Source organism: Heterodontus francisci, chromosome 13 (genome assembly GCF_036365525.1).
Source record: "Heterodontus francisci isolate sHetFra1 chromosome 13, sHetFra1.hap1, whole genome shotgun sequence".
NCBI lineage: Eukaryota > Metazoa > Chordata > Chondrichthyes > Heterodontiformes > Heterodontidae > Heterodontus > Heterodontus francisci.
The window spans coordinates 88795907-88821444 of record NC_090383.1 but is presented as its reverse complement, the minus strand read 5'-3'; the positions used below and the strand labels follow the sequence as shown (position 1 = coordinate 88821444).

The 25538-nt window shown below is 42.2% G+C and overlaps 1 protein-coding gene across 14 annotated transcripts in view; it reads right to left on the bottom strand.

Annotated features, from left to right (window-relative positions):
• Nucleotides 1-25538, bottom strand: part of mta3 (metastasis associated 1 family, member 3) — a 366201-nt gene that overhangs the window by 112962 nt on the left and 227701 nt on the right. For all 14 annotated transcript variants that reach the window (XM_068045144.1, XM_068045146.1, XM_068045152.1 and 11 more), the window contains exons 12-14: nt 17520-17647; nt 12392-12543; nt 11040-11262 (exon numbers count right to left, since the gene is read on the bottom strand). In XM_068045144.1, the coding sequence (XP_067901245.1) occupies nt 11040-11262; nt 12392-12543; nt 17520-17647 (503 nt within the window). The remainder of the gene's footprint in view (nt 1-11039; nt 11263-12391; nt 12544-17519; nt 17648-25538) is intronic.

The following is a 25538-nucleotide window of genomic DNA, read 5'->3' as shown; positions in this document are numbered from 1 at the left end:
GAATCTCTCCACCTCCTTTAAGACTCTCCTTAAAACCAATTTCTTCAACCATGCTTTTGGTCATCTGCCTTAATACCTCCATATGTGTCACATTTTGTGGGCTATCACTCCTGTGAAGGACCTTGGGGCATTTTACTAAGTTAAAGGCACTAAATACAAGTTGTTGTTCCGTAAATGCCTTTTATTAATGTTTCCCACTGCTTTTCATTATTTGCATGTTGCACACTTGAATAAGGCCATCAAAAGGTGAAATATTAAATACATTGAAAGCAATAACAGCTTACTTGGATATGTGTAGAGTAAGTGATTTGTCTTGTCGAGTAATTTACCAGCATTTTCACTACTTCAGACTTGTATGCAAAATTCAGTACCTGAGTCGGAAATTACATCACACTAGTAAGTGTGGAAATTTGTGGGATTTGTTGTGTAACACCAAACTACTTGCTCTATATACCCAAGTATTTTTTGTGTGAAGAGTGAGAAGGCTACAAAAGCTAGTCACACTGCCCCCCGTTGTTCAGCAGAATTTTCTGATGAATAGCTGAAACATACAGGTCAGCAGCAAGCTGACATGTTTGACTTCATCCCCATCTGTGCCGAGTTAATTGATTAAGAGTGATGTAAGGGAGCACCACAGTCTTACTGTCCCTTTGTTTGGAAAGGGAGCTCTAACTGCTATCCAGTGATTCCTGCTGGAAGTGTGTTTGTGGGTATCAGGTAAGAATGGGATCTTCTATGGTTAAATTGAACATCAACAGATAGTGTCAGCCACCACATATATGCAAGGCTGCTTGGATGGCTTACCAGAGAGCATCAGTGGAACCAATAAGTAAATACCTCTGGAGAAAGAAAAGCAAAATATACCTAGTTGCAAATCTTAGTTATGCTAAAATTTCTCCACAGAAACAAATGAGTTGACAGAATTTTGCTGGGGAAAAAAAAAACAGCATGTGAATGATGCATACAGTTATTAATGAGCCAACTCGCCAGCAAATTGTGAAATGGAAGAGATAACCCGTGAATTGCAAATCACAAGTTGTGCTACTCCGCCTTTAGCTTCACAAGAATAGCATCTCACCTTTAACATCCCATGAAACTGATTCATTGCCTATCAATTGCTCATTTAATGCACCACAGCAAGTTAAATCTAGTAATTAACAGCATGAAGTACTTTTTAAACGACATAATAATTGTTAATAACTGCCAATTGACCTCTCTGGCCAAGAAAATGAACAGTTGTTATTTCAGGTATTTAATTGGTGCAGATTTGAAAAATTTCAAATTGATTTTTTTTTTGCATTTTCATTGTCACTATCTTTCAAGCCAATCTTTCTTTCTCTGTCTTTATTTCTCTTTTGCACCTGATTCTCCGACTGTTGATACTGATGTTCACAAAGGTCCCAGATGACCTCCTGCCCTCACCGGACTGTTATTCGCTCGCACTCAAAGCATGAAACATTTTTTGAGTTAACTAAATCTAACAAACTGGGCCTGCTGCAAGATACCCTTCTCCAACAAATTTCATTCCATTAAACTAATGGGCCAATTGCTCCTCTATTCCAGTGGTTCTCAAACTGAGGTCCATGGACATTCCAGGGGGTTCATGAAATAACTTGGAAGTGCTTACTGAGCAGGGCTGGCCTTGCAGGCGGGCAATGTAGGTGACCGCCCAGACGTCATGGTCAGATGGGCACCATGGTCAACACGAAGTGAAAGAGTGGATCTGGAGGCAGGCTTGGTGCGAGCCAATAGGTGGGAGTGGAGTGCGGCTGCCCCAGGCTCAGCGCAGAGTGGGCTGTCTCACCTAGGAGGGGATCATGCACTGAGCAGCACAAGGATCGTGAATTACACCCACCGTTACCATGGCTAATGGTAGGCACCAGGTAAAGTCAGCCTGTTCAAGTGAGGGGAGTTTTTAAAAAAAAGTATTACATACTTAGACTCAAAGGCACCAAAATACAAGTTTGCCAGGACGCCATATTCCCTTAGGCCAGGCCTGTTACTGAGTATAGTTGTAAAAACTTGTTTACAGTGCTTGCAAACTCCAGAAACTCACTGTTGTCATATATTGAGCAATGATTTCTCTAAAATGGTGTGCCCTGTCTGTTTATTTCAAGGCGTAGGACCTTTAAATCATTTTGCACAGCTGTCCAGAGGACAGGCTTGTGAACAGCCTCTGCGATACCTTCACGATTGCCACTTGGCCACGCATATGCGCAGCTTAGAGGCAACACTGATTATGGGGATTATATAATATTAAGATTTAGGAGGGGTGCCATGATTGCTAAGCCAGTTGAAAAAGCTTGAGAACCACTGCTCTATTCAACCACAGGGTAAATTAAACATTGCACTTTGATATTAATACACATATTTTGGGGCATTTAAAATTAGATCTGCTTATAGATGCATCTGATAGATAACTGCCTTTTGGATTAGACTTAAACTAAAGCCACATTTGCCCTCTTTGACGGTTGCAAGATATCTCAAATATTTTTCTAAGAGCTGGTGATGTGCGTTCTCCCAGTGTTCTGGCCAACTACTCCTAACTAATCTCCCAAGCAACATCACTAAAACAAATAGGAACTTGTATTAAAATCAGGTTTCCACTTCTGCCACAGTACCAAAATAGCTTTCAACAAAGTCACAAATAGCATCCTATGTGACTGTGACAAAAGTAAACTATCCCTCCTCATCCTTCTTGACCTGTCTGCAGTCTTTGACATAGTTGATCACGCCAGCCTCCTACAACTCCTCTCCAACACTGTCCAGCTGGGTGAGACTGCACTCGCCTGATTCCAATGTTATTTATCTAATCGCAGCCAGAGAATCACCTGCAATGGCTTCTCTTCCCACTCCCACACCACTACCTCTGGTGTCCCCCAAGGATCTATCCTTGGGCCCGTCCTCTTTCATTTCTTTCACGGGATGTGGGAATCATTGGCAAGGCCAGCATTTGTTGCCCATCCCTAATTGCCCTTAACAACTGAATGGCTTGCTAGGCCATTTCAGCTAACAATTAAGAGTCAACCACATTGCTGTGGGTCTGGAGTCACATATAGGCCAACCAGGTAATGACAGCAGATTTACTATTTCTCATCTACATGCTGCCCATTGGCAACATCATCCAAAAGCGCATCAGTATCCATATGTATGCTGACAACAACCAGCTCTACCACATCATCACACTCGACCCACCAATATCTCTAAATTGTCAGATTGTTTGTCTGGCATCCAGTACTAGATGAACAGAAATTTCCTACAATTAAAATATTGGGATAACTGAAGCCATTGTTTGGTCCCCGCCACGAACTTCATTCCCTAGTCACTGACTCCATTCCTTTCCCGGTTAAGCAAATCCTCGGTTTTAAAATTTTCATTTCCAAATCCCTCTGTGGCCTCGGCCCTCCCTATTTCTGTAATCTCCTCCAAGATATTTGTACTCCTCTAATTCTGGCCTCGAGCATCCCCAACTTTAAATCGCTCCACCATTGGTGGCCGTGCCGTCAGCTATCTGGGCCCTAAGCTCGGGAATTCCCTTCCTAAACCTCTCTGCCTCCCTACGCCTCTTTCCTCCTTTAAGATGCTCCTTAAAACCTACCGCTTTGGCCAAGCTCCTGGTCATCTGCCCTAATATTTCATTTTGTGGCTCGGTGTCATATCTTGTTTTATAATGCCTCTTGGACATTGTATTACATTAAAGATGCTATTTAAATACTAGTTGTAATACAAATTATCTGAACATTTATGTCATTGCTGCATTTAGGGCTTTGCTTTGTGAAAAGTGGCTGCTATGTTTCTCTACATTACTACAGTGACTACACTTCAAAAGTATGTAATTGGAAGCAAAGCATTTTTGAATATGCCAAGTCATGAAAGACTATATAAATGCAAGTTACTTTTTCTTTCCTATTTGAGGTTGAATAAACTAAATCACTTGCAAATATTTATGCATGTTTGCAATAAGAATGTAATGACAGAAAGCTAACAATGTGTGACACTGAAATGATTTTGTAAATCTTTAAGACATTCCAGACTATAATTGCCTTAAAATAATTAAAGTAATCTAATAATTTATTCCAAAATAACTTTTCCAATTAAATATATTTTATATTCAATGTAACTGAAACATGATATAACAATTAAAATTTCTTTACAGGTGTAATCTCTCAAAATTATATACTGTGCTATAACTAAAATTGTATTATATGGCTAATGCATTAATAACCCGTGACAAAATTATAATTGAATTCTAGTTATTAATCTTCTCCCTTTATAATATACGATTTCTTATATAAAACTGCATTACATACTAATTCAATTATCTAATTGGTTCAAGTTACACAAAACAAATCATCTGCACACATCTTTTGAGACTCTGTGATCTATTAAAAGTCTTACAATCCTCCACTCACAAATCTTCGGACTGCTAGTAGAATGTTATTATTTTAAACAAGTGTTCCATTTAGATATTAAACAATTGTCTGACCCAGCAACTGCAGAGGTATAAGTCAATTTTCTAGAATTACCATGTTATATTCAGGATACCAGCACGATTTGGCTATGCCACAGTCAATTCATACGACCTAAGTGAGACACTTTTCTACCTGCATGAAGGGACTTTTTGCCACTAACTGTAGAACTAGAGAGAGCAAGAGCAGCTTAAAATCTAAATTTTGCCATTATAAGTCTACAAGTGAACAAAAAACATGGGAAGAAAAATAGGATATACGCACTTACGAAAGACAATAATTCCAATTTGCCTGCCCCAATCAATGCTTTTCTTAGTATTTCCTGAAATGTAGTTTTGGATTCAAACTAAAACAATATTTCTTGAATTAACTATTACTTTAATTTTTCCATTTGTGACTAGAAAAGAATACACAAATAACCAATGAAGAGGCATTAGATTGAATTTATATCCATACCTTGCTCTCTCTAGTTCTACAGTTAGTGGCAAAAAGTGCCTTCATGCAGGTGGAAGAGTGTTTCACTTAGATCCCTGAGTCGGCTGATTTGAAAACTCATGGAGCAAAGGTACAATCAGGTAAGGCTGGCAGTACAGATAGGGTATATATCGATCACAATGCTCATCATTCTAGATATACCACGTCGCATAATTAAAGTGAAACAAATATACAAGTATTTATTTAACGGGAACTAAATTGAATTCCAGTTCTGGTGATATTGCTGAATCTCTCCATCCCCACAGCCCCATTTCAGTGCCACTTGCCCTGAACTACCCTCTCTTCCTTTCAGTGCCACTTACTCTGAGCTCTGATGTCACCATGAAATGCTAAAACATTTTAGATCACACGTGTTGAAAACTGGTAGCTGTACAGGTTTTATGGAATGCCAAGAACAATTTTTAGACAGTTAAAATATCACAATGCTCAAAAAAGCTTAACAATTGTGCATAACTTAACAAATTATACCAAGACTGAAAGCCTGATCAGAGGACATAACCTCCTAAACAAAAAAATGGTCTATCTTTCTATTAAATGAAAACACTTTACGGAGAATTAGTTTCTCAATCAACCCGAAGCAACTTGGTATGTACCTTTGTATTTTTAGATTTTTAAAAAAGCAAACTTTAATTAAGAATAGTCCTTAAGTTATACTGATCAGAATGTACGTGTTGTAAACAAGTCCTCACACATCTTTACTTGTACCCCAAACAAAAAGTCTAAATATTTCAGAGTATCATTCTCCAACAATACTGTAACATAATTTTTTTTTTTGAGAAAGTCGATTCGACAATGCAAGGATAGATAAATCAGCAAGAAAATCATCCCAGTATTATATGCAGGGAGGAATAGAATGAAAGTAATTATTGCTGAAAGAACTACGTTGGCTTATCTGGGAATGAGTAGTGGAAACATGGAGTCAATGGCCAAGTCAGGTTTGAAGATGTTACTGCCACAAGCAGCAAACATTCAGCTTCCTTCCACAGTGAAGATTATTCCCAAGTGAACAAAGTAGCTACAAAGTTTTTCTTAAGCAATAGATGCTTGGGTTTTGTCACTTACAATCATGATACCAAATGTCTAAGTTGCTGTCATTTGTTCTTCCATGTATATTGAATCCTTGAAAATTTTACTTATCCTGAAGGTCCTTTTTAATTCCACAGTTTGATCTGTGAAGACCAGGAGTAAAGAACAGACACCCACCCCATTTTAAAAATAAAGTGTATTTATCTATACCAGGTCATCTAATGTTTGTAGAGAAACCCAACAGCCTTCTAAAATAATGATCAGGAAACAAAATACTCCTCCTCAGCCTTTTTGGAGTTTTAGTGTAACCTGACAGAACATGGCCCATTTTAACACAAAAGCAAAATACTGCAAATACTGGAAATCTAAAATAAACACAGAAATGCTGGAAACACTCAGCAGGTCTGGCAGCATCGTGGAGAGAGGTAGTGATCTTTCATCAGAACAATGAAAAGTTAGAAATGTATTAGGTTTTGAGTGAGAGATGGGGGAAGGAGAACGAAAGAGGTCTGTGATAGAGTAGTGGGCAGGAGAGATTAAATGGCAAAAGTTTTCATGGTATAAAGCCAAAGGGAGTGGGGTAAAGGACAAGTAAAAGAAACAAAAGATGTTCCTAGAGTAGGAATGAATGGCAGGATAGCTGCTGTCCGAATGCAAAGCAGCACCGACTATCTCAAAGCTGTCCTGGTCCAGTTTCATTTCATCCTTAGCCTCATTTGCCGCTTTAACAAAAAACTTTTCAACTTCCTTTCAGGTGAAGGATTGCAAGCTTCAACAACTCATGGGCACCAACGCCCCTCTGGATCCTTCTTCTCGACCCCATCCCTTCTTGGAATCTCAGCCCTTGCTGTGTATTCATAATAACCTCTGACCTTCCCCTCTCTGACTCTGAACAATCTGTCCTCAGCAAAGGACTCAGCTTCATCCCCTCACACCCCCACTTCAACAAATTTTGAGCTTGACATGACAGTGAGCTCTTCTGTCGCCTTTGCACCCACTTTTTTGGCCAGCAGACTCCCCCACCGCTCAGCAGACCCTTTTACCTGACCCCAATATTCTCCCTCCACCTGGACCTCTGGCCTCTTATCCTCTCTCGATTTTTCGAGAACTGCCAGCGTGACATCGGCCACCTTTTCCTATGCTGCCCTCACTCACTCTAACCTATCTCCCACAGAACTTGCAGCACTCCGTTCTCTCAGGTTCAACACTAACATCAACATCAAATCGACTGAGAAGGTTGGTGCCTTTGTTGTCTGGCATACTGACCTCTAGCTAGCAGAGGTCAACTCTCTAACACTTCCTTCTACCTCCCCCTGGATCATGACCCCACCACTGAACATCAAGCCATTGTTTCCAGTACTGTCACTGACCTCATATCCTCTGGAGGTCTTCCCTCCATGGCCTCCAACCCCGTACAGCCCACTTCTACCTCCTTCCACCTCCTTTGCAAATCTACAAACAAGACTACCCTGGTAGACCAATTGTTTCAGCCTATTCCTGCCCCACTGAACTGATGGCTTCCCATCTCAACAGTAATTTTTTCTCCCTGTATCCAGTCTCTTCCCAGTTACGTCCGTAACTCTTCCAATGCTGTCTGTCACTTCAAAAGTTTCCAATTTCCTGGCCCTAACCATCTCCATTTCACCATGGATGTCCAATATCTCTACACCTCCACTCCCTACCCCCCTGACCAGGATGATATGAGAGCTCTGCAGTCCTATGCAGACCCCCACCTCGTTTTCTGGTACAATGATGACCGTATTGGTGCTGTTTCCTGCTCTTGCCCGGAAATGAAAAATTTCATTGACTTTGCTTCCAATTTCCACCCTTTCCTCTCCTACACGTTCCATCTCAGACTCTTCCCTTCCTTTCCTTGACTTCTGTCTCCATTTCTGGGAATAGGCTATCAACGAATATTCACTATAAGCCCACTGACTCCCACAGCTATCTTGACTGCACTTCCTAACAACCCACTTCCTGTAAGACTCTATTCCACTCTCCCAGTTTCTCTGGCTCCATCGCATATTTTCGGGCTATGCAACCTTCCATATTAGCACTGCTCATAGTTTTTCTTTTACCTCAACCAAGCAGTCTTCCCCACCACCCCCCCACCCCAACTGTGGGTGACAGGGCCCTTAACCGTGTCCACTCTATTTCACGCACATCTGCTCTCACCCCTTCCCTTCCAGAACCACGCTAGGGTTCCCCTTGCCCTCACCTTCCACCCCACCAGCCTCCTTATTCAATGGATCATCCTCTGCCAATTCTGCCACCACCAAACCATCTTCCCCTCCTCTCCTTTCAGCATTCCGTAGGGACCAATCCTTTCGCAACACCTTGATGCACTCCTCAGTCACCTTCAACCCCACCCCCACCTTTCCTAGGGCACCTTTCCAGCGGGCGCAGGCAATGCAACAACTGCCCTTTTACCTCCTCCCTCATCATCAAGGTCCCAGATACTCCTTCCAAGTGAGATAGTACTTTACTTGTACTTCTTTCATTTCAGTATACTGTATTTACTGCTTGCAATGTGGTCTCCTCTACAGTGGGAAGACCAATTGCAGACTGGATGACTGCTTCGTGAACGCCTACCTTCAGTCCGCAAGCATGTAATTTTAATTCTCTACCTTGCTCCCACTCTGACCTTTCTCTCCTTGGCCTGCTGCAGTGTTCCAATGAAGCTCAATGCAAGTTCGAGGTACATCACCTCATCTTTTGACTGGGCACTTTACAGCGTTCTGGATTCAACAGTGAGTTCAACAATTTTAGATCAGAACCTCTGCCCCAGTTTTGTTTGGTGTTAATTTGCTGGGGTTTTTTTTTTAAAAATCATTTCATTCTCAATTCCTTTACGTTCAGACGGCAGCTATCCTGCCATTCACACCTCTGCTACATACATCATTTGCTTCTCCACTTGTCCCATTAAATTCCCTTTGGTTCTGTACCATGAAACCTTTTGCCATGTAATCGCTCCTGCCCGCCACCTGACCACAGATCTTTCCTTTTGTTTTTCATCCCACCCTCCCCACTTTCACTTGCTCAAAACTTAATACATTTCTAACTTTTCTCAGTTCTGATACAAGGTCACAGACTTGAAACATTAACTCTGTTTCTCTCTCCACAGATACTGTCAAACCTGCTGAGTGTTTCCAACATTTTAACTCTTGGTGAGAAGCCGGCAAATGCAGGTGGCAATCCAGTTAGAAGACTCCTTTGGCAGCCTGGCAGACTTTACCCAGAATCCGGAGTTGCCTCATCCACCTCCAAAACCAGCTGTATTAAGATGGTGAATTGGCAGAAATGGAGTGGGAAATGGAACCGCACTATTTTAACTGCTTTCCCCGTTCCTTTCCCGGATACTAGGACATTAAATAATCTCCAACGCAACTGTCACAAAAAAATCCAATCACAATACATTTCACTAAAAGTCAGCTGCTTTCATGGGAAAATTTTTTACTCACCTAATTAAATTGAAAAAGTAGCATGCTGATAAGACACCATTATTTCCTTTATATAAAAAATACACTGGATAAACTGCTGACATTTTGTACTTTCAAAGCCCAATTAAACCATTCATTTACACACATCAGCACAACATTTTCAGTGAAGCTTAAGAGTTCCTGTACAGTTCAACAAATTCAGGAAATTTATATTGAGCTTTCCCACAGTATGAAAAGCATCCCACAGACATCCATGTATTGTTGAATTAATTGGCATTTCAGTTGTGATATTACAAAATGTCAAGCTTGTTCAAAATAATTACTTGAAAGTCTCACTTCCAGGTCTTTCCACATTTCATAAATTGCTAATCAAGCAATCTCTGTACTGCAAGAGCAATATACTGTCAATCAGAGGCTTTTACAGAATATGGAACACTTATGAAGATGGTTTGTGATTATGTAAAATTAGAAACTGCATGCACCATTTTAAAGGAATTACATGATTTACAACAGGCACAAATGGAGAAAAATAAAACAAAAGTGCAGCTGCAAAAGGTGCTAATCATTTTCTACTAAAAGATCATCACCCATATGCCATCTGTATATGTTTTGCAATATTAAAGTAACAGGTATTCACTTTAGTATGGAAGTTGGAAACATTTTCTAGAAAACTGCTGTGGTGAATTCTTGTATTTAAGGCCTCCATTTTCATCTTGCAAAGTAAACTGAATATTAATTGCACAATATTCAGAACCATCAAATCATATTTGCAATACAATTATAGTAATGTTTATATTTTTTCCTGCTTACAACTGGATAATTGCCAGTCTTTTATTTCATCTCATTCCTTTGATTTTTATCTTGTCTTTAGCTTTGTGGAGTCAAACTGCATTCTACAGCCCAGAATGGCTTGATTGCAGCTAAAGCAGCGGATGTGAAGCACAATATAAATCAACCTAAAGAAAGAATGTCTGCAAAAATATTTATTTTGCAGTCCACTCAGTTGATTAATGCATCTTGTTCTTAATTCAAAGTTACACTCATATCAAAACAATACACTGTTTTGAGAAATCTAGACCTTTTGTAGATCAAAGTATATTGCATAATGTTTAATAATTTGTGTTTTATTTTGTAAGCGCAAGGCTACTGGAATGCTACCAGTATTACAAATACATTGTGGTTCGATCAAATTTTGTTAATGTATTATGGGCCTTAAATAAGTATTAAATAATCAATTAATCTGAAGGACATGTACCCATTTATTTACATTTCTGTAAAACCATTTCTCAGTGTTACAGATTGTGTCCAGCTTAGTGTAATTTTTAAAATCTTAAAAATGAATTCCATTACTAATCCAAATCCTTAGATACGTAAAAAAAAAGATTTTCAGGGATATTACTCTTACTTAAATTTTTGAAGCAGACAGTCTTCCTTGAAGTTGCTCACAGAATAACACATACAGCTACAGAAAGACTTTTGAGCAAATTCAAAACAAAATCCACACAAATAAATAATGTAGTAAGTCATAAGTATCATTTATTGCAAACAATAGGACAGGGAATGGTTGAAAGCATGAAAAGTCAAAGCTAGGAATTTAAAAAGTTCTTACATTCTGCCTTAATGGCAGCACAGTTAATTGGAACAAATGGCCTCCTTGCCGCCTGTTTCAGCCGCAGAACATCTCTGCAGACATGCCTGGCAAGTTTTGTAAGACGTGTTGTTTGCAGGAAGAAAGATTGGCGGGTCTTCAAAGTAGACTTCGGACTATCGATGTGTATTGGCACACCATGCCCAGGTTGACCGTGACGAAAGACACCTCTTATGTGTGGTTCCTTTTTAAAATGTGGAGAAAAGAAAAACACCTAGTTAGTCAGTAAAAACACTGCATATTGCAAAATAAGCAGCACTGTAACAAGCAAATTGCAGTGCTGCATTTGTAAATAAAATTTGTAAAGTCAAATCCCTTAACCTGTGAATGCACACAGGGTGCAAGGTACATACACCAAACACAAAATAAAATTACTGCAGATGCTGGAAATCTGAAATAAAAACAGAATTGCTGGAAATACTCAGCAGGCCTGGCAGCATCTGTGGAGAGAGAAATGTTAACTCTGCTTCTCTCTCCACAGATACTGCCAGACCTGCTGAGTATTTCCAGCACTTTCTGGAAACACACATCATTTGGAAGGCAGCTGAGGCATTGAACACTAGCTCCTCTGCTGCCAATGCAGCATATCCTGTTCTCAAAAGTCCCTTTTTATTATGGTATTCTCTTTTAATTTGCTCCAGATTCATTCCTAATTAACTTGATCAGCTTCAATATAAGATGGGACAAACCTGAAACAAATCCGCAATGGTACACATGTAAAATATTGGTAATGACAATTTCTGAGAAATATAAAAGTTCATAGTGCCATCTGTGACATTACCAATCCATTTGAAATCTTTACAACCATCTAAGTTGGCGCTACATCTTGAAGGTTGGCTTTACTTTGTCACACTTTAAGTGGGTTTTGCAGTAATTTTTAAAAATAAGGTGACAAGATTATGCTGTAATGGATTCTCACACCATCTTGCAAGTCACATAAAAAGTAAGTTAGTGATAGAAGTCACAGCATCTTTTATCTATGAAGAAGGAAATGATAAAAAAAAGAACATGTTATCCATTGATTTGATAGATCAAAATGCTAAAATGGTTTTACGTAATCAAGTTGGAGAGCTCAATCAGCATTAATCTGAAATCTTGTTAAAACAGGCACACATATTTATGGAACAATGGGAGGTAATGAAATTTAGTGAATAGAAATAACTTGTGACAGTGAGAAATATGTCAACAGAAATCGCTTCTCATAGAAAGAAAACTAAAATAAGCTGGCCCATAAATCATACGTGAATCTGAAGTTTTAATAGCTAATCACTAGTAGACACAATTACAAAATTTCTAATTTTTTTGCTCGTTACCGAAACATCGTGTGTGGGTGACATTTTTTCTGCCTCGGTTCGAGTAGGCATCTTCAGACCACCGTACTTCTTCCAGTATGTCCAGCATGAAGCACAAAGTCTACATTGCATATTCGGAGGTCCCCAGGAATACCACTGTTGAGATTGTGTGGCTGAAAAGAAATGAAGAAAGGAAAGCAAAAAAGTCACTTATTCTAATTATGAAAAGTTTTGACTATTTTAGCCTAGGAAAATATTTACCACCTATTAAAACTTTGGAATATAATTAATTGCATTAGCCAATATAATTCTCCAATAAAATCCAAATCAGTTGATATTTTTCTAATTTTACGACCATTCCAATGCTTCTGTGGTTTACTGAATTATTTTCTGTCTGATTGCTTGAAACCTAAAGCCCAAAAATAGATTGCAGCTGGTCTTATGTATGTGTTCCTGTGAGAGCTAAATCTGAAGATACAGTTTCCTCCAACATACAGTAGACCGAAAGCTGGTGAAAACAGACCAGCTACAAAGATAAAAGCAGACAAAAATACTGTGTACAATTTACAAAAGGAAAGATGTAACAGATTAAAACCACATTGATTGAAGATCATCAAGACAGCCTACCTGTCTATTGTAACAATTTATGAATAACGAAATTGTACTAGACATTTCTGAAACTGTATTTAAAAAAACCTTCTGATAAAAGGTCATTGGTCTGAAACATTGGGCAGAATTTTATTGTGCCCTTGGAGGTGGGCACAGAGGCAGGGGGTGAACTAAATGACAGGAGGCACATTCCTCAATTACTGGCCACTGAAGGACCGCTTCCTACCTCCACCTCAATTTGGTGGAGGGACCCACCACTGCCAGGTGTCAGGTAAAGCCTGGCAGCCTCCTTGCAGGATTGGGGGTCTCCCTCCTTTGGAGGCAATCCAGGATCCCCAGAGGGCCTCCCCACCCCGAGCAGCGATCACTGCCGCCCCCCTCGGGAAGACACCCCCCCGCAACCCTCAAAACCCCACCACCACCTAATCACCGGGGCCTGCCTGAATGGCCCCGACGACCCCATCCCCGACCACCTTCCTGGGGTCTTTTCTCTCCTCAGTAGTGCAGGGCCTCCTTCTGGCCAGCCGCAGGGATCCCCACCTTCAGAATAAAATGCGGACTATTAGCAGTTCCTCCAGGGGTGAGAGTGGCCAAAGACAAAAAGGTTTGAAAATTAGTGGCCAAAGGCAAAAGAAGTCTGAATTCCTTTTTGATAAGGGATCAGGTAATTATAGCACTGTTAATGACCTGGAATGAATGCAAATGCTTCCAGGCCACTTTAAATGTGTAGAAACATTAGTTTTCCCTTTGTTTACCACCAAAACGGTGCACCAATTCATTTGTATAAAATCACCAAAGTGACATCATTCCAATATCTCAGCATTTAATACAGTTAGTACATCTTGTAGTTATGACGGATAAAGTAAATCTTAAAGACCAGAACATGACCCTGAAATCTTATTTGTAAATCTGTGCTCATTCGTTCATTGTCACCATCGCCTTAGCGGGGCCGTTGGCATCATCTTGCTTCTTCTCTGGCTTTCTTCAAGCCTCCCTCAGTCCATGTCTCAACGTTATCCACCCATCCGATTTTTCTTCTTCCAATTCTGTTTTTTCCCTCAATTTCTCCTTCAATTGTTGCCAAGGCAAAGCTGGCGGGTCTTTTTTCTGATGTTCGTACTTGGCAATCTTTCTCTCTCTAACTATACCTTTTGATTCTTGAACTTCTACTTTTGATCTAACCTACTCATTTGTCCTTCTGTCCATCCAGCTGATTGAGCATCATTTGCCATACCCATATTTCATAAGCTATCATCCTCTCATCCTCTTTTAGAATTAGAATTAGAACATTAACTCTCACATCCATAGAGTGCAGCACTCTACACTAATGACTGTACTAGACGTTTTTTCAACTTCATGCTGATGCTTTTGGACTTTCAGATGCTACTTAAGTCAAAGGTCACACCTCTTGCCATAGCTAATCTGACTTGGATTTCATTTTTGGATGTAACTTTGGTGTTTACCAGTAAGCCAAGATACTTGAATTTGTCCACTGCCTCTATCTTGGTGCTTTTAATCTTGACTTTGCCACTGCCATTTAGAGCCATAATGTTGGTGTTTGCCTCATTTATGTTCAGTCCAAAAGACTCACTGTGACTTTTGACTAGGCCTGCCACAGTCTCTAGCTCTTCCTTTGTTCTGGCTAGGAGTGTGGTGTCATCTGCATACCCGAGATTTCATATGCTACGATCTCCGATGATACTGCCACATCTCTCTGGTAATACTCTTCCTGCACCATCCTCATTATCTTCTCTCCCAAGACATTAAACATCATAGGTGACAGAAGACACCCTTGCCTGACTCCCTTTTCAAACTGGAATTGCTTTGTATGATCACCAAATCTGATGACTCGTGAAGCATTTCTGTATAGCTCTTGTATTAGCCACACAAGATGTTTGGGTACACAAAAGTCTTTAAGTGTCTTCCTTAGAGCTGGGCGGCACAGTGGCGCAGTGGTTAGCACTGCAGCCTCACAGCTCCAGGGACCCGGGTTCGATTCTGGGTTCCGCCTGTGCGGAGTTTGCAAGTTCTCCCTGTGTCTGCGTGGGTTTCCTCCGGGTGCTCCGGTTTCCTCCCACATGCCAAAGACTTGCAGGTTGATAGGTTAATTGGCCATCATAAATTGCCCCGAGTATAGGTAGGTGGTAGGGAAATATATAGGGACTGGTGGGGATGTTATTGGAATACGGGATTCGTGTAGGATTAGAATAAATGGTTGGTTGATGGTCGGCACAGACTCGGTGGGCCAAAGGGCCTGTTTCAGTGCTGTATCTCGAAACTAAAAGCATCATGCTGGATAGTGTTGAAAGCTTTGACATAGTCTATGAACATGAGCCAAAGCTGGGCTTCCTGCTTGTTTTCACATTTCTCCATGAGATTTCTGAGCATGGTGTCAGTTGTACCCTTTCCTGGAATGAAGCCAAACTGCTCCTCTGCCACTTCTCTGTTCACACAAGGGGGTGACTCTGCCTGATGTCATCAAGTAGCACTTTACATGCATGACTGATGAGACTTAACATACAATGTTTTGGACAGTCCTGTGTGCCTATCTTGGGTATTGTGACCATCTCAGATATAATCCACTTGCAAGCCCATTCACCAGTTGTCCATATATCATCAATAGTTTCTTTAATTGCATCTACTACTGTTTCACCTCCCGCTTTTGGTGCTTCCACTAGTATCTGATCTTATCCTTCTGCCTTTCCACTCGATGTTCTCTATAGCTTTTCTTATCTCACCTTTCAGTACGTCAGGTTCTAGTTCTTCTTTTAACTTCCAATCTTTGTTATTTATTTTTTCTGGTTCTTCTTCAAATAGTTTCCTGCAATAATTTTCCCATCTCAGTCTGATCTTGTCTCATCATATAACAAGTCTCTGCTTTCGTCCTGGATACCTATTTCTGGGCTTATGACCTTGACTGGTGAATATACTTTCTTGGTGTTACCATTCTTGAAAGCTTCCTCTGTTTCTTCAGCTCTTTCATTCAGTCAGTTGTTTTTGGCTTTTATGCAGGTTTTCTTCACATCAGCACACAATTTGAGGTATTCTCTGCTTTGTACACAAATCTGTGCTGAAGGTTTACAAACACTGTTAATTGACTGGTTAAGTTTTCTTTTTGCTGATGAATGCAGAACTGCATACACTTCACCAGCTTGCCACTGACAGGATCACTAGTCTTGTGTCTTCTTGCTAAGTATGCCAAACTTGACTTATCCTCTGCTTTCAGTGCATATTTCAGAGTTTGGATGGCACTGTATGTGCTAACATTCATCCAGGTAGGCCCTGAGTCAATGATATTAGCCATGGGGTTCTGAAAGAACCTTCAAACATAGGTCCATGGAAGCAGCTCAGCAAAGCAAATACAAATCTGCAGAGAATGGGTATGGGAAGTTGGATCGGGTACTTTGTGGGCATGTGTATGTTGGGGGGGGTGGGGGGGGAAGCGGAGTTGGATGGGGACACGAAGAACTTCAGTGCTTCAATCTAGAGGTCAGACAATTCCATACAGACAAATAGTTGCCCCCATACAAAAAGTTAGAAAGGTTAGACTTATGGTGGAATGAAGCACACGATGGCGGGGGGAGTGGGTGGGGGGGGGGAGAACGGGGGCAAGTACAACATTCTCTGCAGATTTGATTTTGCTTTGATGAGCTGCTTTCATGGACCTATGTTTGAAGGTTCTTTCAGAACCATGGCTAATATCCCAATGTCAGAATCTACCATTTGGTGGAAGTTTCTCATCCCTGGTTTCTCTCTCCACAGACACTGCCAGACCTGCTGAGTATTTCCAGAATTTTCCGTTCTTAAGCAAAAACTTGATTGTTTTACCATCGATGTATTTTTTCAAAATAGATGTGGTATTGATAAAACAAGATAAACATAAATAGAGGCACTATACCACAATAAATTAAATTTCCAGCTGCCAGCTTTCATTTCTGGAAAGTTCTTTTCCATCAATCAATAACCCCTGGGAACCAATGTTGGATCGGTCCAAATTCATTACAACCACCTCCCTGCACCAACAAAATGTTTCAATTTGATCTTTCAAAGGCTCCCATACAATGCAGAAGGTACAGAAGGTTTACCCCGCCCTACAATCTCCCAAAATATGAGTCGCCGTTTGCATTTCAGTTTTAGCTCAGTTTATGCATTCTGATTTTCCTGTCCCCCAGCTACTGCGATCAGTTGCAAATGTCAGAATTCTGTGCTGCTCCTTCTCCAGAGAACATTATGAAGAGGCAGGGTTATTGCAGCCCCATAGCATGAAAAAATGGTTAACATCTCTGATTGTAGCACCACAGCTTCAATATGTGAGTACTGTTTTTGCTTACACTACGAAAGCTCAAGTAACCCTGCCTCCTAATAGAAGGAAAGAAACTGAAGAAAGGCATACAGTAGGATTTTGAGTACCTAAATTAAAGTTTCCAATTAATCCCTAGGCAATTAAATATACTTGTGAATTTACCAAGTTTATTGGCGGTTACAGTATCCTCTTGCTTCAGGTTTTATGCTTAAATAATTTAGTTTTGACAGTACTCACTGTAACAACTCTCACAGGGCCGGCCTATGCCTGAGTTCTGGGTTTGATAAACCACTCCTCCAACTGGACCATTTACCACAGCAGGCTTTCCATTAATGCTTGATATCTGATTGGGATTAGGTTTGTTGCTATATTTAAAAAAAGAAATGTTCAATTATTCATGGAGAACAGTATGGCAAAAATGAGCTGTTAAAATTACAAAATAAAACAAAGTCAGCACAATACAATTTTTGGAGGTATATCCAGCAGTGTCAATCTGAAATATATCCAGGATTGAAGTTTCAGCCAAATGTCCCATTTTTACAACAGTAATATCAAGAATGTTAAACACTAAACTTTAAGGTGCTTAATACTTTTGCAGTTTTGAGGCTCAAGCCACAGCTAATTGTCACTCAACAAATGTGTCACCTGTGCTCAGCCCAGCTGATAGAAGGAACCTCTCATAGATGCAAATAAGAACAGGCACTTTTATCATACGCTGCAGTGACTTGGCACTCTGCCAGTGTCTGAACAGTTCTGACGAAGGGTCACTGACCTGAAACATTAACTGTGTTTCTCTCTCCACAGATGCTGCCAGACCTGCTGAGTATTTCCAGCGTTTTCTGTTTTTATTTCAGATTTCCAGCATCCACAGTATTTTGCTTTTGTATTACAGTGGAAGAATCAGTTTGGCAGAAGTACTAATGATGAAGAATTAAAGAGAGCAAATCCCAATTTACACCTAATGATTACAGAAACTTAAAAATGGACTACAATGTGTCAGTGCTTTTAAACACTCCAATTCAAGAGTAAGTCACATATTTGACTATTTGCCAATGTAACAAGAATCATTATATGACAAAGTCTCATTTTATCAATCTGAAATATTAGTTTTGGTTTTTCAGTGTCAAATGCATTTAAAAATAATTTGTCAGTGCTGAAATTTGTCGAGATGCTACCAAGATCAGCGAAGAGTAAAATTCAGCTTGTGTTTCAAGTCGTCGTCATTCTAGCTGTCGGCACAAAGGACCATAAACATCTTCCTCCATTAACAGTTGGTTAATAACATATAGCTTGAGAGGCACCACTCCTCAAGTGTGGGGCAAGGAGAGGAGGCAGGCCTCCATGAACTACCACAGTTGGTACAGGGATTGAACCCACACTGTTGGCATCTTTCTGCCTCATACACTAGTCATCTGGGCAACTGAGCTAACTGACTCCCCCCGCCACCACCCACCCCCTTGTGTTTAAAGTACTCTGATTTTAGATTAAACTTAGTTGATGATATAATGCTAACATTTATTTTAATAAATAATATAAATGGCATATAAAAGCCATATATAAAATTATAATCCTTAATTTAATCTTGATTGCAGTTGTGGATATAGTATACCTGTTCAATTGTAACCAGTGCATTACCAGCAACAGTTTCCCTCCCCACCACTGTACCATTACCTCTGGAGCTCCCCTGCCCCCAAAGGATGTATCTTTAATATCGCCTCATCTACATGCTGCACCTTGGCAACATCCTCAGAAAACATACACTGAAGGTGCCCAACAATTCTACTTCTGCACCATCTATATCAATCCCTCTACAGTCTTGACAGACTGCCCATCTGACATGCTGGGCTGAATTTTACCAGCCCTCCGACGTCACGGGTCAGGGCAGGAGGGGCCAGAATATTCTAGCAGGAGAGGCCCGCCATAACCCTGACACTGGGTATGTCCTGCCCCATTTTGCCGACGGCATTGGGACCTCTGTGCAGCCCCTACCCCTACCACTCAGCGGCGACACCCCAATTTAAATATGCTAAGCGCTACTTACCTTGCCCGATTTATGCAACCCGCTGCTTGTTGCTCATCGGTTCCTTATTTTTCACTGAACGGGCAGCTGTAAGGTGCCATCCCGTTCACAAATGAGAGAAGCCAAAGGGACAGCAGAAGGAGCAATTGATGACAGTGCAGTTAAGTCTCTGTGCCAGGGTCTCCACTCTACATACTTGAAGGGAGGTGGGAGGGGGGATGGGATTACTGGGGGCACAGCTCTACCGGCATGAAGGGAGGTACTGTGTGCCCTCCCTCCATAAAGGGAGGCCCGCTCTGCATTGTTTGTTTGTCTGAATGAGGGAGCAATGGCACTCCAGTCACCCTGTTTGTGGGGAGGGTGCCAGCAACGGTAGGTGTGTAAAGGTTACTGAGCTGGTGGGGCAGTCGATGCAACTGGTAGAATCTTGATGTGGTCATGCTGTGCCACTCCGTGTCAGCTAAGACATGCAATGCCATGCCATGCCACATAGCTGATGCATGAAAGCACCTGATGTCACAGTCAACAACAATGCCTGCCCTGTTAGGAACCTCTGAAGCGGGAGGGATACGACTTTGTCACGTGGAGATGGGTATGGTTCAACCTATATTGTCTGATCCGCTTCTCGTGAGGATCCATATGCGCCACAGGCAAAACCAACAGGCCGGCGGATCCCACGCAGAGGCCCCCGGTCGTGAGCAGCAGCAGCTCCCAAGGAGAGCTCACCACTACTGATCACGGCGCATCTACCGGTCCCACATGACAGACGTCTGAGCGCCAGTGTCAGAGGCGGATGTCGAGAGAGGCAGCGACACATCTCTGTGCCCTTCTCAACGATGACCTGCGGCCAATGGGCTTCGATGGACATCCTATGCCTGTGGCCTTCATTGTGACGGTGGCTCCTAACTTTTACGCCTCTGCATCATTTCAGAGGCCCTTTGTGAGGTCACTCAGTCATCAGTGCACTGCTGCATCAGGGAGGTCACCGATGCCCTGTACCGGAGGGCCAGTGACTATGCCTGCTTCACAACGGACCCTGGGAGCCAGGCCCAGGGGCCATTGATTTCAACTCCATCGCACTTGCAAGGGGTCACAAGCTGCACCCGTGTGGCCATCAAGGCTCTCGCTGGACGACCAGCTGCATAAGTAAACTGTAAGGGCTTCCACTCGCGCAACGTCATTATTATGTGATCACCGTAACCACTTTATGCCAATCTGTGCCCGCTTTCCAGGCTGCCGCCATGACGCTTTCATCCTGCGCCAGTCTCGGCTGGTGCTGCTGCACACTGAACTGGCTCAGATGGAGGGGTGGCTTCTTGGAGACAAGATCTACCCCTTGCAGACATGGCTCTTGACACCAGTGAGATACCCCACGACTGCTACACAGGAGAGATACAATGCCAGCCATGGAGCTGCAGGAGCCACCAATGAGCAGGCGATTGGCATGTTCAAAATTTGCTTCCGTTGTCGGCATAGATAGGGTGGTGCCCTGCAGTATGAGCCGGAAAGGGTAGCTCATATCGTTGCTGTTTGCTATGCTCTGCACAACTACACAGACAATAGGGGGGAGGCCTTGCAGGGGAGAGTTATACAGCACAGAAACAGGCCATTCGGCCCATCGTGATTGTGCCGGCCATCAAGCACCTATCTATTCTAATCCCATTTTCCAGCACTTGGCCCATAGCCTGTATACTATGGCGTTTCAAGTGCTCATCTGAATATTTTTTAAATGTTGGGAGGATTCCTGCCTCTACCACCCCTTCAGGCAGTGTGTTCCAGATTCCAACCACTCTTTGGGTGAAAAAAAGATGAGGACAGACGTATGAAGGACTCCTCCTAGGATGATGTGGACATAACATACAAATTAGGAGCAGGAGTAGGCCACTCGTCCCTTCGAGCCTGTTCCGCCGTTCAATAAGATCATGGCTGAACTGATTACTCCACATCTCTGCCTACCCCCGATAACCTTTCATTCCCTTGCTTATCAAGAAGCTATCTACCTCTGCCTTAAAAATATTCAAAGACTCTGCTTCCACCGCCTTTTGAGGAAGAGAATTCCAAAGACTCACGACCCTCAGAGAAAAAAAATTTCTCCTCATCTGTGTCTTAAATGGGTGACCCCTTATTTTTAAACAGTGACCCCTAGTTCTAGATTATCCCACAAGGGGAAACATCCTTTCCACATCCACCCTGTCAAGACTCCTCAGAATCTTATATGTTTCAATCAAGTTGCCTTACTCTTCTAAATTCCAGCGGATACAAGCCTAGCCTGTCCAATCTTTCCTCGTAAGACGCCCCGCCCATTGCAGGTATTAGTCTAGTAAAGCTTCTCTTTACTGCCTCCAATGCATTTACATCCTTCCTTAAATAAGTAAACCAGTACTGTACACAGTACTCCAGATGTGGTCTCACCAAAGCCCTGTATAGCTGACGCATAACCTCCCTACTTTCGTATTCAATTCCCCTCGCGATAAACGATAACATTCTATTAGCTTTTCTAATTACGTGCTGTACCTGCATACTAACCTTTTGCGATTCATACACTAGGACACCTAGATCTCTCTGCATCTCAGAGCTCTGCAATCTCTCACCATTTAGATAATATGCTTCTTTTTTATTCTTCCTGCCAAAGTGGACAATTTCCCACTTTCCCACATTATATTCCATTTGCCAGGTCTTTGCCCACTCAATTTACCTATCCATATCCCTTTGTAGTCCCCTTATGTCCTCTTCACAAGTTACTTTCCTACCTATCTTGATATCATCAGCAAATTTAGCAACCATACCTTCGGTCCCCTTCATCTAAGTCATTTATATAAATTGTAAAAAGTTGAGGCCCCAGCACAGATCCCTGTGGCACATCACTCATTACATCTTGCCAACCAGAAAATGAGCTATTTATGCCTACTCTCTTTTCTGTTAGCTAGCCAATCTTCTATCCATGCCAATATGTTACCAGCTACACGCCAAGGACTTGCAGCAGGAATGGCGCATGGGATGGCAGAGAGCATCCAGGCATTGCATGCAGGGCAAGCAGCAAGCAAGAGATGCACGGCAACACCTTACTGATCAAAGGTTCTCCACACCATAGAAACTACCACGTGAAAGCCACATAGCACCCTTGTTTTCCTGTTGTGCAACACTCTACATCTGCAACATTTTTGCATCCACCATTACTGGCAGCAGCAGACTGAGCCAGTGTCTATGCTACTGCATGATGTTATTCCATACATTGGCAGTTCTGAAAGGCCAATGATGTAATGGGAGGAGAGACAATCGGTACATGCTGGCGCACTTCATTCACACAGTGCAAGCAACACACGTTAGTGAAGAAAATTTAGGGATTGAACTTTTCAGTGTTGCGTCACCTGTGCAGACCCATTTGTGTCATGGTGGTTTTTGGAAACGCTTGCGGGTGCTCCTTCGCAATGCCACTTCTGCGCTAGCAGCCTGACTGGAGGAAGACTGCTGATCAGCTTGCCCTTTGACTGGGGATGGCTTTGGAGGTTGTAGTCTGTGTACACAAGTCCTGGAGGGCCCCGGCAAGCGAACAGCCGTTCATCCTCTTTCGGCATTGGACCCTTTGACGCAGATGGCCCCATGGTTACTTACCTCATCTTCCACCTCCAGCCAGACTGCCTTGGTCAGGTAGGAGGGCCTCTTCTTACCATCACTAGGGAAAATGACTTTCCGTCTTGCCTGCACAGCCTGGAGGAGAGGGAACAGGGAGGCATCGCTGAACTGTGGGGACACTCTAGAGCGCCTCTTTGCCATCTTTGGTTTCTGCTCTGGTCCTTCAAAAACAATGGTGATTCCACAGCGTAACTGCAGTAATTTCTGGCTGCAAGGATTTTCTTGCATATGTTTGAAAACTAATGCAGGACTAGTGAGGAAATCTGTGCTGTTTTCCTGATTTTTCATCTGACAGATCGACACATGTTCACGTACATTTTGCTTCTGCAGCAGCTGATCATAATTATTGATGTAATATTTCTGGTTTACAATGCAGCTACAATATAAACATATTTTCCTGGTTCTTTAAGAAGTACTTTTAATTCCAGTTACTTGTCTTTTCACATAACAGTTAGCAGAGAAATGAACACAGATTCCAAATGCATATTAGTCTGCGGTTTTTCAGTCAGGTGATAACAAGACCTGAAAGTTAACTCTGCTTTTCTCTCCACAGATGCTGCCAGACCTGCTAAGTTTCTCCAGCACTTTCTGTTTTGCTACCAGATTGCCAGCATCCCCACTTTTCAATAGTGAGGTAAGTATTTATTTGGCAGCTGTCAGGAAGCAGGTGCTGGGGCGCTTAAATAGGGCCCCAGAACCTGCTACACAGCTAAGCCAATGCCCACCACGGTGCCGTATGTCCCGCCTCCCCCCAGGTAATATTTGCATCGCCTTATTGCAAATGAGCCCCCGCACGTAATATAGCAGGGGCTCAGCGACGGGCAATTCGCGCGGATGGACCTCCAACATCAAAGTGCGCCGCCACAATTTGCAGCACGCTCGTAAAATTCAGGCCCGTGTTGGAGGAGTTGCAATTTTCTTCAGTTAAGTGTCAAGACAACCAAAACTATTATCTTTATCCCGAGACAAACTACCATTCCACCAGTTTCCCAGCCACTGTATCACGTTGAACAAGATTTTATTTTGGCATCGTATTCAACCCCAATCTGAACTTCCAACTCTGTATCCCCTCTATTTCGAAGACCAGTTACTGCCACTTCTGTAACATTGCCCGTCTCCACCCCGCCTCTGCCCATTTGCTGCTGAAACCCTCATCCATACGTTCATCACGTCCTGCCACCCTCTCAAACTCCACACTACACCATATCCCACTCACCAATCACCTCAGTCCTGACTTACATTGGCTTCCAGTTCTCCAATGCCTCCAATTAAATTTCTCATCCCCTTGTTTAAGTCCCTTTATAGTATTGCCCCTTCATACCTGTGTATGAAACCATTTACAGCCTGCACTTCCACTGCGCTAACTTCCTTCAGCCCTAGATTCCTCATCCCGACCAGAACCATACCTAAAGAATTAACTCTTCCTACAACTCTGGCCTCTGGTCGCCAGAGACTGCTATAACTTCAGCCAACAAGATTCTACATTCTGAAAGTCCCTCGCTAAACCTCTCCACCCACCTGTTCTCCTTCCTTAAAACCATTCTCTTCAACTAAGCTTTATGTCACCTTTCCTAATCACTCTTTCTTTGGGCCACTGTCTGTTTTGTCTGATTATGCCTCCGTGAAACAACATCTTGTTTGCAATGAACTAGATTAAAAATTATATTCAGGTGATCCAACTCCCATTTGCAGCTTTCGTTTAAGAAAATAAACCATTTTGGTGCGATTCGTTCACATTCGCTGAAGCTGGGGTGCCCACAGTTACAAATACTATCAAGTTCCAAAGATGAAGTTGAAGTGACAAACTACATGATCACCTGTCTCCTGGCCACAACACCTATCTGGATTTCAGTATTCTTCTGTATGCACCTAAAAATGATTCCAAAATGCACTTTTTAAAGGCTGTGAATATGCCAACAAATCTGTGTCCTCGGTTTACAAAGAATAATCAGTTTGGAGATTAATTGGCATGAAAGCAGAAAGGTTGGCAAGCACTACAGCCCTGAGGTAGAGGGGGTGCAGGTGAAGCTGCAAAAAGCTGAACAACCTAACAAGGCCGAAGTTGTGGAGGTCCTGCCGACCCTGGTATGATTCCAAGGGTTCCCCATATTTAAGCCTTTAAGCCCCTGACGAAGCCTCACTCACTTCAAACATTAACGCTGAATCACAGAATTGTTCCAGCACAGAAGGCGGCCATTTGGCCCATCGCGTCTGCACCAGCTCTTCGAATGTGCAATTCACCTAATGCCATTCCCCTGCCTTCACCCTGCAATCCTGCACATTTTTCCTTTTCAGATAACGGTCTAATCCCCTTTTCAAGGCCTCGATTGAACCTGCCTCCACCACACTCTCAGGCAGTGCATTCCAGACCCGAAGTGCGTGAAGAAATGTTTCCTCATGTCACTTTTGCCAATCACTTCACATCTGTGCCCTCTCATTCTTGATCCTTTCATGAGTGGGAACAGTTTTTCCCTATCTCCTCTGTCCAGACCCCTCATGATTTTGAATACCTCTATCAAATCACCTCTTAGTCTTCTCTTCTCCAAGGAAAATAGCCTTAACTTCTCCAATCTGTCCTCATAACTTAAGTTCTTCATCCCTAG